General features: G+C 55.4%; 2 protein-coding genes across 2 annotated transcripts; both read right to left on the reverse strand.

Annotated features, from left to right (window-relative positions):
- Positions 1 to 196: 196 nt before the first annotated feature.
- Positions 197 to 1,531, reverse strand: LOC104155192 (avidin-like). The gene is made up of 4 exons (XM_009700477.1): positions 1,460 to 1,531; positions 1,118 to 1,328; positions 516 to 636; positions 197 to 242 (listed from the first exon to the last, which is right to left on the reverse strand). Exons 1-4 carry the CDS (start codon positions 1,529 to 1,531, stop codon positions 197 to 199), a joined length of 450 nt encoding a protein of 149 aa, XP_009698779.1.
- A 3,970-nt stretch (positions 1,532 to 5,501) lies between these two features.
- On the reverse strand, positions 5,502 to 13,091 carry GBA2 (glucosidase, beta (bile acid) 2; the record flags this gene model as incomplete). The annotated part of the gene is made up of 11 exons (XM_009700478.1): positions 5,502 to 5,729; positions 5,815 to 6,006; positions 8,936 to 9,051; positions 9,362 to 9,504; positions 9,660 to 9,766; positions 9,915 to 10,066; positions 11,058 to 11,165; positions 11,811 to 11,915; positions 12,264 to 12,448; positions 12,551 to 12,676; positions 12,938 to 13,091. Coding segments are annotated over 11 exons (1,616 nt in total), but the record flags the coding sequence as incomplete, so codon positions are not given.
- Positions 13,092 to 13,347: the final 256 nt, after the last annotated feature.

Genomic DNA, 13,347 nt, shown 5'->3' on the forward strand with positions numbered 1-13,347 from the left:
CTTGGGGACAGCGACAGGAGAGGCCGTGGGATGCTGTGGTGGGGACGGGGGAATGTGGGCGCTGAGCCATGAAAGGACAGCAGACAGACGGGTGTTTGCAGCAAAGCTTTATTGGGAGAAGGAGGTGGTGGGGCAGGAGTCGGGGGGCCACACTTGCAGCGCTGCTGCGGGTCCGGGAACCCCCATGCTGCCACGCTCACTCCCTCTGCGAGCGCAGGCGGTGGAAGATGTTGATGCCGACCCTGCGGGGACACAGAAGGAGGAGACGTAAGGGTGCGAAATGCAGCCTCGGATGAGGCAAATGCACCCTGCCAGGGCCGAGTGCCCACCCAGCCCTGTCTCTTCCCCACCCCTCCCGGCCAAATTTGCACCTTGGAGGGACCCCCGGGGAGGCCATGCACAAGCACCTCATCCTCAGCAGCTCTGCCGGGGGCTGAGCACCATGGGGTGGGAGAGCCCCGAACCCCTCTGGGGATGTGCCGGGGACCTGTGCAGGGCAGGGACAGGGGACTCACCTGGTGGCTTTCCAGTCATCCTTGAGGTCGTTCACCCATGACCGCAGGAGCCACATGGTCTTCAAAACCTCCCTTCCCGTCTCATCCACAAAGCACTGGCCCGTGAAGACGGTGACGGAGTCTGCGGGGATGGGGTAGGAGGTGGAGGGGAGCATGGCCAGGGTGGCAGGTCAGTGCCAAGCCGTGGCCCTGCAGCTTGCCCCAGCACAGGGAACAGTAGATGGAGGCTGCCCCTGCTCTCTGGGGACAGCACTGATGGGGAAAGAAGGCAGGAGGGGTCAGAGGACTTGGGGTCTCACGTGGAGATGGGCAGGCAGCAGCAGGCTTCAGCCCCCAGCCCTTCCTCTGCACCCTGGCACTGGGAGGTGACAGCAGCCAAGGAGATCCAGGGTGAAGGATGGAGGACTGTTAGGGACACTACAGGGGATGGGAGAGCACTGGGGACACCACAGGAAGGAGGCAGGGGATCATCAAGGACACTGCAGGAAGGGCAGGGGAGCCCTGGGGACACCACAGAGGGGGCAAGGGAGCTCTGGGGACATCACATTGGAGGGCAGGGGAGCTCTGGGGACATCACAGGGAGGCTGGGAGGGGCAAAGAACCTGAAAAGCTCCAGTTGACGGTGAAGCCAAAGGTGGGCTGGCTCTTCTGGTTCACGTGGTGCTGGGATCCCTGCAGCGGTGACCGCTGGATCTTGTTCGTGGTGGCAGTCACGGCTGTGTGGTACGTGCCGGCGAAGTTGCCTAATCCGTTCACAGCCTCGATGGTCATGTTGGAGCCCAGGTCGTTGGTCCAGGTCCCAGTCAGCACGCACTGGAGCGGAGGGGACTCAGCATCGGTGCTGCGGCACAGCCCGGGTACGGGCAGGGCGGGAGGAGCGGGCACCCCCAGTAGCCGCAGCCCCCATGCCCACCCTGCTCCGTGCATCCCCACCCTGCCGTTACCTTTTTTGCAGAAAGGCCAGGAGCCACCAGGGCCAGGCTGAGGAGCAGGAGGAAGGGCGTCACTTGCACCATCTCTGCAGCAGGCAGGCAGCCGGTGTACCCAGGGACGTGCTCCTCACAGGGCTCTGCTGATGTGCCTGCTCCCTTGCCTTTTTATTGCTGCCAGGGCTGCGGGTGGCAGCTCTGGCCCGGGGCATTGTGCAATCTGGGTGTTTCCAAATTTGCAGTTCCCAACTGTATGAGGAGGTGGTTGCAGGCAGATATTCCCAGAATTGCCTGCAGAAACTGCCCCTGGCACCTCACACTTCCCTGGCACCTTGCAGGGAGACCCTGGCTCCTGCAGCTCGGTGACTGCCAGGATGAATGACCAGCCAGGGAAAACCCCTCTTGGGAGCTGTTGTCCTTTCTGCCACTCGTTTGCCACCCCATTGCCATGCCCGGGGTGTACAGGGGTGCCAAGGAGCCTTAACTCCAATGCACCCCAGGATCGGCCGCCGCTCCCTCACCCTGCTGCTCCTCCCCAGGCATCCTCATGCAAACCCACCTGGCACCAGGCTCCTTTCAGGGCTTTCCTTTATCTGCCCCCCGGTACTGAAGCAGTCTCAGATGAGACTACAAAGTGCCTGGTCTCCTCTCGCCTGGGGCTGGCATGAAGGTTTGCTGCTGTTTGCACAAACTGTTTTTTTGTTGGAAGGACATTATTTTGTTTATGAAAAACAAACATTCCCCAGATATCTTGAACGTTGCATTTCAATGCCGACAAAAATTGTATTTATGCAGGGATCCTTACATAACTTTAAGTTATGTATTTATATAATTCCCCTTACGTTATAGTTGTTGCTGGGCAGGGAGGCTGAAGTGGCTCAGTTCACACCACAATTTCTCACCCATTCCTCAATGATTTTCAAGGCAGTCTCCTAAAATATATGTGGTTTTATTCCCCCAGTCATCACAGCAAGAGCTGATGGAGCCCTGTTCACCAGAAAATGCTCCTTTTCTTAAAATGGAGACAAGGCAACTCTTTGCAACATCTCAGAAATACTTCCCACATTTTGCTTTTGCTTACTCCACACATTTTGAGTCCCAGTTTCTCTCTGACAGCAAAATTCATAGCTACTCAGGCTGGGGAGCATTGCATTTCTGCTGCCAGCATCTCAATGCACCCCTCTCCTCTCTGCAGGACCCCCACAGCTCTCTTGCACCCTTGCCTGCAAGAGCTCCCCAGCCAGACAGCTCACTGCCCGTGGGAAATTCCTGCCCAATGTTTTCTTCCCTCTGTCTTAGAAACTAACTGCACAACAAGGTATGTTTTCCCAGGCAGCTAATGTTTGCTTTGGCTGTTTTTTTCAGCAGGCAGGCACTGCCTGAAGAATGGTTGAGGTTTGTGATAATGAGCATGGTCAGCCTGGGAAGGTTGCAGGGGGAGGGGGGGGGGCAACCATCCCCCCCTTGCCATCACCCCCTTGCCATCACCCCCTTGCCGTCACCCTCTCGCCATCATTCCTTTGCCATTGCCTTGGTTCAGGTTGCTCCTGCAGGGATCCTGTGACCACCGGTGAGCATGGGGATGGGCAATACAAGGTCTCCATGGTGGCATGGCTGTTGATGGAAACCCACAACTCGTTTACAACCATAGGCTTATTTTAGCATCACACGAACAATATTGGTGCTATCTGCCCGTGACCTTTCTTTTTCCTGTATTTAACAATCCTATTCCAGTGGCCTATCTTGCAGCTGCGAGGATCCGCTTGGTGCTCAAGGACGTAGATTTGTTGACCAGTCTTAGCCGAGTCAAAAACAAAACAAGCCAAGGACTGGGGTATCTCTGCGGGGTTTGCACCCTCCAAAGGGCAGCCAGTGAAGCGGCTCGGGGCTGGCAATGATTACCATGGCTAAATCCTGCGATGCCATGCCTGAGCCTTGGTGCAGCAGGAAACAGGCAAGGGGGAACAGCCAGGCAGGGAGGAAGGCCAAAGCAGAAAGTGCTGAAGAAGTTAAAAATCGGCAGGGCTGTGGTTTAAACCTGTGTATGTCAGGGGTCAAGAAGGGGTTAATGAATAATAAGAAGAAAGGGTTAATGAATAATTAAACTCGCTGCTCAAGCTCGGAGTGAGTCAGCCTCGAAAAATATTAGTACAGGCAAATGTTAGAGAAAGTCGTATCTGCAAGCAAGGATTGTCCTCCTGGGCTGCAGCTGCGCCCACGCCAGCTGCCGAAAGCTGAGCTTATCAGATACGAGTTTTATTGAGGTGGCAGAGTCAAAAGAGGAGGACATAGGAGAAATATCCCTTGATTCAGACTGAATGCCCCAGCCTTTGAAAGAAAGTCTGCCAGCAGCCTACCGCCTGGGGTCAAGGAGCGATGCTGACAGGCCACAGCAATAAAACCCAGCCCGGTCAGAAGCTGTGCTGGCTTCATTACCTGCTTTTGTCCCTTGGCAGCTGGATCAGGATGTCACTGTCCCTGGTGGCTGCCAACACAAGACAAATGGAGGTGAGCAGCCCAGGTGAGCTGCACCAGTGTCCTGGCACCCCTGTCCCCCTCTAGCCTCACCATGGTGACCCTAAGGGAGAGCATCTTGGTCCCTCTCCATCTGCCATGGGAGGACAACACCGGCTGGTCCGGGGGGGCCGCATCCGGGACAAACTGCCCTTCCCGGATAACATCATTCCTCTGCCCAGGCGGATGCAGGAACACTCCCCGGGGGAAGGAAAGAAAAGGCCACTTGTCACCCATTGGCAGCACTGGGCCACTGCAGCGATGCCCTGCCTGCACCAGCAACCAGGGCAGGCAAGGGCTGGGGGGAGGACGGTCGGAGCAGGGAGGATGGACTGCTTCCCACCCCAGCCCTGACAGTACCTAAGGATTAAGGGAGGGCATTAGAGCAAACAGCTCTAAAGTGTGCAGAAAGAGTTTGCAGACAAATCTGAGGGCAGGGCCCCCTCCCACCCCACCCCTCAAATCCAGGCAGGTGCAGCCTTCAAATTCTGTGCTGGCAGAGAAAGGAGGAAAAGAAAGCAAGGTGCCCAGCCCCTGGCAGGAGGGGACACGACTGGGTCAGGGGCCAGCCCTGGGGCATCACTGCTCCACACAGTGGCATTCAGGAAGAATGTGAGGCTCCCTGCCTTCCCGGCAGCAGTGCAAAGAGCAAAGGGCAGGTCTCGCCTGCCATCACATCTAGTAGGGGGGAAGGCAGATCTTGCTCTTGTTAGCAAAACCCCACAAGAGCCAGCCTACAATTAGGGCTTGTCCCATTCCTGCATCCCCAGCCCAGGAAGAAAATGGGAAGCAACACCTTGCCCCCATGGCAGAGAAAATACACAAGAAGAAGGAGACAGCTGGACAATTTTATTAAGAACTTAAAATGATTCATCCTCTAAAATGTGCTCTGCTGCCCACCCCCAGCACCAGCAGGGAGGGGTGTCACGGTACCAGACCAGGACCTGCTGCTTGGGCTCCGATTGTCACTGGCCAGGGAGCCAGGGCTCCCCTGGGGATTGCATCTGCCACCTGGGGCTGGTGCCTTAGGGCAGAGCCAGTCTGTATCTGTAGTGTCACACACTGGAGGGACAACTACAGCATCCACGTGCCTGCATGCACCAGGTCAATGTCCTCACACACACACATACACCCACACATTTTCTTGCCCTGCAGGCCAGCTCCCACCTTATCCAGCCTGCTGACTGCAGGAGAGAGGTCTCCTGTGCTCCCAGGAAAGGTACCAGCTCCAGTTAAGGATTGCTGGGGGTCCTGCAGGCTGTCAGAGCCCTGAGCAATGAGGAAGGGGAGGCACAGGCTCCAGCAGCACCACCTTATCCCATCCCTCTCCTCTCCAAGGAGACAGCACCTGCACCTCTGGTCCCCCCCCCATGGTCAGCATCAGTGGCTAGAAGCCCCCTGAGGTGAAGGCTATATAGTGGAGGTAGGGAAGGAAAACAGCAATGTGACTATTATCAAAGAGGGGGACGGAAGGGTCCCCGCCCGCCAGCTGAGGCCCCCCAGCCCCCCGGTGCATCCACTGCCCTCCTCAGTGCCACCAGGCTTAAGGGTGGATGGGGATCTGGGGGTGCTGCAGGGGTGCTGGTGCCTGGCCAGCTCTGTGCTCCAGGGCCAGCTGCATGCTCCAGATGCTAAGGGGTCGCATGTAAGCCAGCGAGCGGTAGACCTTCTTCTCCCGATAGGCCTCAGGTGTCTGGAAAGCCATGCCCAGCTGCTCCCAAACTGTCCGGTAGCAGCCCTCCGCCGTACGAAAGCCTTCCTCCACGAGCCCCTGTGGCAGAAGGAAGACAATCATCAGCATGTCCATGAAGTGCAAGGAGATGGCACCTGCCAAGAGGTGCAGCATCACCACTCACCTCCTGGATCATGGTGGCAGCCAAGGCGTAGACCACGCCGATCCACACCTCGTTGGACTGCACACTGGAGGTGTCGGGCACCCCATCGGGTCTCATGCCATTCACTGCTCCCATGGTGCCACCAGCAAAGCTCATGACGTTCTTCTCAAAGATGGTCTTCAGTGCACTGACAACATGACTCTTGGGGAAGACCTGCATGGAGAGAGAGAGGGGCCTTTGGGCTCAGCGCTCATGAAGACCCCCTCAGGCTGGGTCTCCAGGGGGCAGGGTTAGACTCTCCAGGAGAAAGAGGTCAATGCTGCTCGCTGGATAAAGAGCCACCTCAGGAAAATAACAGGAGGAAATAAAAAAGCCTCTTTCCCAAAAGAGACAAAAAAGAGCAAGCAGTTGCTCAACAGAAGTGCTGAACTTCATTCCACCCTGCTCCTGGCCAACCACACCATCCTCACCTTGGCTTATGGTCACCCCTGCTCATTTCTAAGACTAACGACCATTTGAGACCCAGGCTTTCTCCTAGTAAGACCACTGTTCTCTCCGCCCATCTGCACCAGCTACAAGAGGCATTGCAATGCCTACAAGAGATGGGACATGGGTCGGAGGTGGCCAAAGGATGGTCTGGGATCAGTGACGCTGGAGGTACCTTCCTGCCAAAAGGAAAAATTATGGTAAAGCCAGTCTGATGACATCAGAATGTATCTTGCAGCTGCAAAGTGAATGTTGTGGATACTGGTAGGTTTGTTTGGGTAAATGCTGGGAATCTTAGAGGGTGGGGGAAAGATTCAGCTTCAGCTGAGCGGAAAAACAAGAACAGGGCTTAGTTTTGAGTGATTTCAAAAGGACTTTAATCCTTCCAATTTTGTAATCAGGTGGTGATGCAAGAGTTCGTGGCTTGGACCAACGGGAGTTTGAGGCGAGAGAAGGGGCAGCCTGGCAATGAAGAGGTCAGACCGAGATGCACAAGATGCCTGATGGTCTTCTGTGTCTGGTAGGAGAGACTTGAAACGTTTATCCCAAGTGAAAGTTAAAGACTCAAAAGTCAATAGTGCTCGCTGGATAAATGATCATTTCAGGAGATTATCAGGAGGAAGTAAAAATCTTCCCCCTCTGATAAGGGAGGGGAGGGGGGAAGTTGTTCAATTAAGGCCAAGAACTCAAAACAGTTACGAGAACAGACTGAAGTATCACACTGAGTAAGCTCTTGCCAAGAAAGAAAGAAAGAAACAAACAAAAAAAAGTCACAAACAAACAACAACAACAAAAAACAACACCAAAAAAAACCTAAAAAACCCAACCACCCCAACCTGAGCATGAAAACACCTGCCAGACAAACAGCAGTGGAACAGTGAAGACTGCATTAAGATGAAAAGCCTCTGCACACAGCTGAAAGTAAATAAAGCTTTTGCACTGCTTTCATTATTGGCAATAAAACTAGGAAGTGTCACTGCAACAGAAGTCACTACCTCAGTGAGAAAAGCAAAGATCAAGACTTGGTGATGTTGCAAGGGGTGGCTCCTCTCCATCCCACCCACGCCTAACGCCAAGAAAGCCGTAACAAGAACTTTACAGGGTGACCAAGATCAGGAGCAAAGTCAGAGAAGCAACCACGACATCTACTTGCAAGAAAGGGAAGAGCCAGGCGGCTTCCCCGGCTCATCAGCACAGCCCAGGGATGTGCCAGACCTTTCTTGTCACTTTGGTGCTACCAGAGCCAGAGGAAGCAGGTGTGGTGGCAGCAGGCAGGGGCTTGCCAAGGGTGGCTGGGCAGTCCAACCAACCAGCTTTAGTAGACTCAAAGGAAAGGCAGCAGTCCCTTTTATCTATACTAATGACAAGTATCTGACACAGTCATTTTCCCCAGTGTAGCTCTAGTGCTGTCAGGGAGCAGGAGTCAGCGGAGGGGTGGTGTGAAGCAGCCATTGCTGGCAGAAGGTTTCGAGGCAGTTTCTTCAGGACTGGGGTCACAGCCTTTTCTTACTCTGTATTTCATTACCGACCTGTGCATGCAGCAAGAGTGCATTAATGAGGTTACAAACAGGAGTGCTGCCAGCCAGGCAAGGGATCAAAATACATGGAAGAAAACCCTCTCTTCTGTTACTACCACCATGGGGAAGTTCACCAGTCCCATCGCCAGCGAGCTCAGAGCTCGCCAGACAGCCAAGGAGAGTGCCACCTTCAGGGACAGAGGCATGAGATTATGGAAGGGCAAGCAAGCTTTTTGGACTGCACTAGGTTTACTGTTTCCCCCAAAAAGGGATGTTTGGGTATTACTGCATGAGGTCTGGGCCAGATTCTGCCTGAAGCCCCAGGCACAACCCCAGTCTCCACACTCTAGGGACCCACACTGGGATAAATGCAGAAGGGCATGACCAAGCAGCTATTTCTCATTAAATCCCACAGCATTCAGCACAAGCTGCTCCCAGGGAAGGTCACTTGAGGCTCCCCTCGGATACCAAACAGTGAAATGGTCCATCACCCTCACATAGCCAAAAGTTAATCCTTCCTTCAGTCAGATGAAGTGTTTGCCTGTCCATCACCACCAGAGAGCTTTGGTCTGACAACTGTCTATGGGCCATAAATAATCCATACAATGGCTCTCCATCTCCCAGCTCTGTTCCAGGTATTGCACCACCAGCAGCTGCTCTTGTCAGGCCATCAGACAAGACGAGTTCTCAGACAATTCTTCTCTTGCAACTGAAGAGCCACAGATTTTAGGGCCTCAAATAAGCCTGAGTTGCCTCAGATATTCATTTAGGACTTTAAACTGGGCAGCAAATAACACGTGGAAAGTTTCATCCACTTTTTTCTCCTGTTTTTAAACAAATCGCACCTTGCTGAGAGCCAACCCCCATGGGACCTTCCTCCAAGCGTGCCAGGGCTGACCGTGGTTACACACCCCTGCTGCATGGCCTCTCCACGAGCAGATTTTGCTATAAGGCGGGCTGTGCCGATGTGCATTCAGCAGCCTCCACCCAAGCATGCACCACTGTTGGGGAGCAGGCTGGAGCCTCCCCACACCAGCCCCTAATGCACGACCCACAACACGTGCCAGCCCTGCTGCTGATCTCCTCCTGACGCACGTCTCATCTCACCCCAACCCACAACAGGTTGCCCCTTCTCCTACCTCAAACTCTCCTTGGTCCAGGCCACAAGCCCCAAGAAACCACTGCCCGGCACACTGGTCTGACATGATGCTGCTGGAGGTGTCACTCCCACTGCTGTCATAGTTGTAGTATTTTCCTGGAAAAGGCAAGAAACAGTCTAAAAATCGATAGTTCGGGACTCCAGCTCACATGTGCCATCCCTACACTCCTTCCTGCGAGGCAGGAGCACATCAGCTTTTTCCAGAATGCTCTATTTCCTTCCTTTCCCAGCCCATCACAGACTTCCTGTTTCCTCCCTGGTACCCGCTCCTTCCCTTCTGCTTGAAGGGATGGGATCTTCCCTCCTTCCTCCACCCTCACAAGGCTCCGTGACCCAAGGAGGAGCCACCCCCTTCCCAAGGGATGCCTGGCCAGCCGAATGTGGTTCCCCACCAGTGAGCACTCACCATTCCAGAGCATCCTCTCAAACGCCTCCTTGCCCTTGCTCAGGATGTCTGTGTATTTCTGCTGGATCTTGGCATCCCCGAGCACCTCTGCCATCTTGCACATCATGCAGACGGCTGCCAGCCACAGCCCGCCGCAGTAGGCGCTGCCAGAGCCAAAGGAGAGAGGCATCAGCAATGGCAGGACACCCCACAGGTCGCACAGAGCTCCCACAACAGATGAGGACCACGGGCCCAGCTCTGAGCTACCTCCCCACCCCATGCTCGCCATCTCCAACCTCCATCTGCCTTTCTTGCTCACCTGGCTCCATTTACCACCCATGCATCATATGTCTGGTCAGCAAAGCCACCATTTTCAATGAGCCCATCATTATCTGTGTCAAACTTTAGCTCTGACTCCATCACAGCCTGTGGGTAAGACAGGAGATGGTCATGCAGCCCCTGCATCCTGGCAGCCCCTCAGGCTCTGCTTGGAAGCATCCATCCTCTTGGGATGTGATATGGCTCCCAAGGGAAGTGGGGAAGGGTGATGCCTCATGGTCCAATCTCCCAGTACCTGGCAGACTGGCCACATATCCCGCAAGTACAGGTAGTCGTGTGTCAGGTAGTAGTCACGGTACACCTGCAGCACAAACTTCAGGTTGAGGTCCTTCCAGTCAGCCGTGTCATGCATCAGGTAGGCATTGACACGCTGCCACGGCTCATCACCTAAGCAAGGACAGAGCAGATGCAGCAGGGCAGCAAGCAACTAACACCCCCTCACCTACCCAAGCGCCAGGTCCCAAGGGTGCTGTAATCAAACAGCAGTGTGCCCAGGTGGCCAAGAAGGCCAACAGCATCCTGGCCTGCATCAGAAACAGCGTGGCCAGCAGGATCGGGGCAGTGATCGTCCCCCTGTACTCAGCACTAGTGAGGCCGCACCTCGAGTGCTGTGTCCAGTTCCGGGCCCCTCACGACAAGAAAGACCTTGAGGGGCTGGAGCGAGTCCAGAGAAGGGCAATGAAGGTGGTGAAGGGTCTGGAGCACAAGTCTGATGGGGAGTGGCTGAGGGAGCTGGGGGTGTTTAGTCTGGAGAAGAGGAGGCTGAGGGGAGACCTGATCACCCTCTACAATGACTTGAAAGGAGGGTGTAGCCAGGTGGGGGTCAGTCTCTTCTCCCAAGTAACAAGCAATAGGACAAGAGGGCATCATCTGAAACTGTGCCAGGGGAAGTTCAGGCTAGAAATGAGGAGGCATTTCTTCACCGAAAGGGTCGTTAGTCATTGGAATGGGCTGCCCAGGGAGGTGGCGGAGTCACCATCCCTGGAGGTGTTTAAGAAAAACAGGACGTGGCACTTGGTGCCATGGTCTAGTTGACATGGTGGTGTTAGGGCAAAGGTTGGGCTCAGTGATCCCAGAGGTCTCTTCCAACCAAATCGATTCCGTGATTCTGTAAAATAACACGTTGCACCCTGTGTCGTCTCCAGAGAGAGCAGCCTTCCTGCTACTGCTCAGCTTCCCTCTGTCTCCCTTGTACAAGCTCCATGCAGCATGGTCTTCCTCACTGCCCCAAACCAAGCTTTTCATTCCCAGAAAACAAACAGTGTATTCCATGCACCATACCCGTTTCCCACAGCTTGGGAGCTAATTACCCTGAGGAACTTGTGTGAGCAGCCCTGCACCCCCTCTGCCCCCCAGCAGGCCCAGCCGGACCCCTCACCTGGATCCCCAATGTCATGCGGCACCACATTCTTCAGTTTCACCTGGGCTGTCTGACCACACATCAGGTACTGTCGGGGCTGGACATCCTCATTCACCACTGTGACAGCTGGAGAGGACACAGAGCAAGAGACATCAGAAAGGCAGCAGGCACTGCACCAGCAAGCTCCAAGCACAGGCACAGGGCCACCAGCACCAGCACACCAGGCTGCCCTTTGGGGCTCCAGCTGCAAGATCACAGCCCTCTGCACAGGGCTGAGGGGACAACAGGCTCCCCTCAGCAGGGGACATGTGGACTTGTCACTGCCCCCTTAAGCAAGCACCCAGGGCTAGGATAGAACCCCAGTGGGCTCAGCCCTTCTGCAGTCCAGCAAAGGGCTGTGCACGACCACTGGTCAGGCCACCACCAAGCAGCCTCCAAGCCCACCCAAAGCATCAGGGTCTGCAAACAGCTCCACGCTTCTCCTCTGCAAGGGGAAGAGAGAGAGCTGGTAAGACCAGGGACTCCCCCAGGGCAGGCAGAGCCAGCTGTGCACCCCCCAGTGTGGCAAGGAGGCATCCCAGTGCCGGGCAGAGAGATGCTGAGAGGCATCAACACCAGGGGTTTGCAAGTCCCAGGCCCAGCACAGATGCTGGAGGGGGATGATGGCTCCACAGCACAGATTTCTAGGGCAGATGCTGTCAAAGGTCCTCCATATCTTCCCTAGGTGAAGACATCAACAGGCATCAAGCCAGGGTCTCCTGGGTCACTCACCAATGTCATACTGCAGGCTGATCTGCAGCTTGGGCCAGAGCATGACGAGAGCAAAGGAGGCGTAAAAGTGGACATCATAGGTGTTGTACATCCGGTACTCCTGGCCTGGAAAGACCGGGAAGATGGTGAGAGATGGGAGATCTGCCTCAGGGAGGGGAAAAGGAGCAGCAGGTCCTCCCTCCCACGTGACCCAGAAGGGTGGGCTCTTTCCCAGCACAGGCAGGGGCTCCTGTTAGAAGTGGGTTTTAATCTCTACATATAGCACCCAGGTGACTGGAGAAGACCTCATGCCATATCGTACAGGGATCGGTCCTGCAAGGGGTTTTGCAGGGAACAGCACTGCACTCTATCCATCAGCGTGCGAAAAGCATCCCTGCAGCAGGTTAGAAACACCTGGTGACAGCAATGGGGAGGGGTTGAGTTCGGACCATCCATCGCATCCCTGCAAGTTACCTTCCAAATAAGCAAACCTTCCGTACTCCCGCAGGACAGGGAGGAGGTGGGAGAGGCCAGCCCCCGCCGGCCCCTGCAGGTCCTCGGCACGGCAGTCCGGGGGCAGCTCCACCCAGATGGTCCCCCCATCCGTCATGAAGTACAGCTCATTGAAGAGGGCTGACTTGTACCAGGAAGGCAGCTGGCTGCAGGCAAGAGGGAAATTCAACCACAGTATCCAAGGTGGTGATGCTCCTGCTCTGACCAGCCCCAGGAGACCACCGGGAAGCTGCTCCCACCTACCCTACCTGTCCTCCAGGATGGGCTTCTGCCACGCTTCGATCTTCCTCTCCCACTCCTCATAGTGCGTCAGGGCGTGATGTGACAGCGCAGGAGCGGCATCACCTCCACTGCCAAAAAAACGGGTATACCGCCTGCCGAGGGGGGGTTTGGTGAGTACACCGTGGGCTCGGGCTGGGAAGCCCACCCGGCTATGGGAGAGGGGCTGGACTACAGTGAACACCAGAATAATGCAACTGCTAGTGCAGGGGCATTGAGGAGCAGGGGTTGGGGAGAAGGTCCCCTGGAAGCTGGCAGGCCCACGGCCGCAGGGAGTGGGTGGCACAAGGCTCCAAGCCTGGAGAGAGGGAGAAGGGGGCTTTGGGGACATGCCCCACTGCAGACAACCCACCCACCTGAGGTGCAGCTTCTCCTTAGAGCCAAAGTGAACCCGGGGCATGTCCCAAGCCAGGGCTAGCTCCAGTGTCCTGTGCCCCCGGGCAGGCACCCTGCAGCTGGCACACACCGCTGCCGCTGTCACCTCACCCTTCTCTGTTGGGCTGCTTTTACCTGACAGAGAAAAAAAAAAAAAAAGAGATATTCACAAGTAACCAAGGAAGTCCTATGGGGGAATAACTGATGGTCCCATGCACCCCGAGGGGGACAAGACTATTTGGGGATGGCTGAGCTCCCTTGCAAGCTGGAGGGTACATCCCCAGGGTTTTAAGGGATGACACTACCACACGTGAGTAACTGCTTTTTTTGCAAGCAGGAAGAAATACCTGCCATGGGCGGAGGGGTTAAAAAAATAAGTCATCAAAGCAGA

Source organism: Cariama cristata, unplaced genomic scaffold (genome assembly GCF_000690535.1).
Source record: "Cariama cristata isolate BGI_N322 unplaced genomic scaffold, ASM69053v1 scaffold24785, whole genome shotgun sequence".
NCBI classification, from domain to species: domain Eukaryota; kingdom Metazoa; phylum Chordata; class Aves; order Cariamiformes; family Cariamidae; genus Cariama; species Cariama cristata.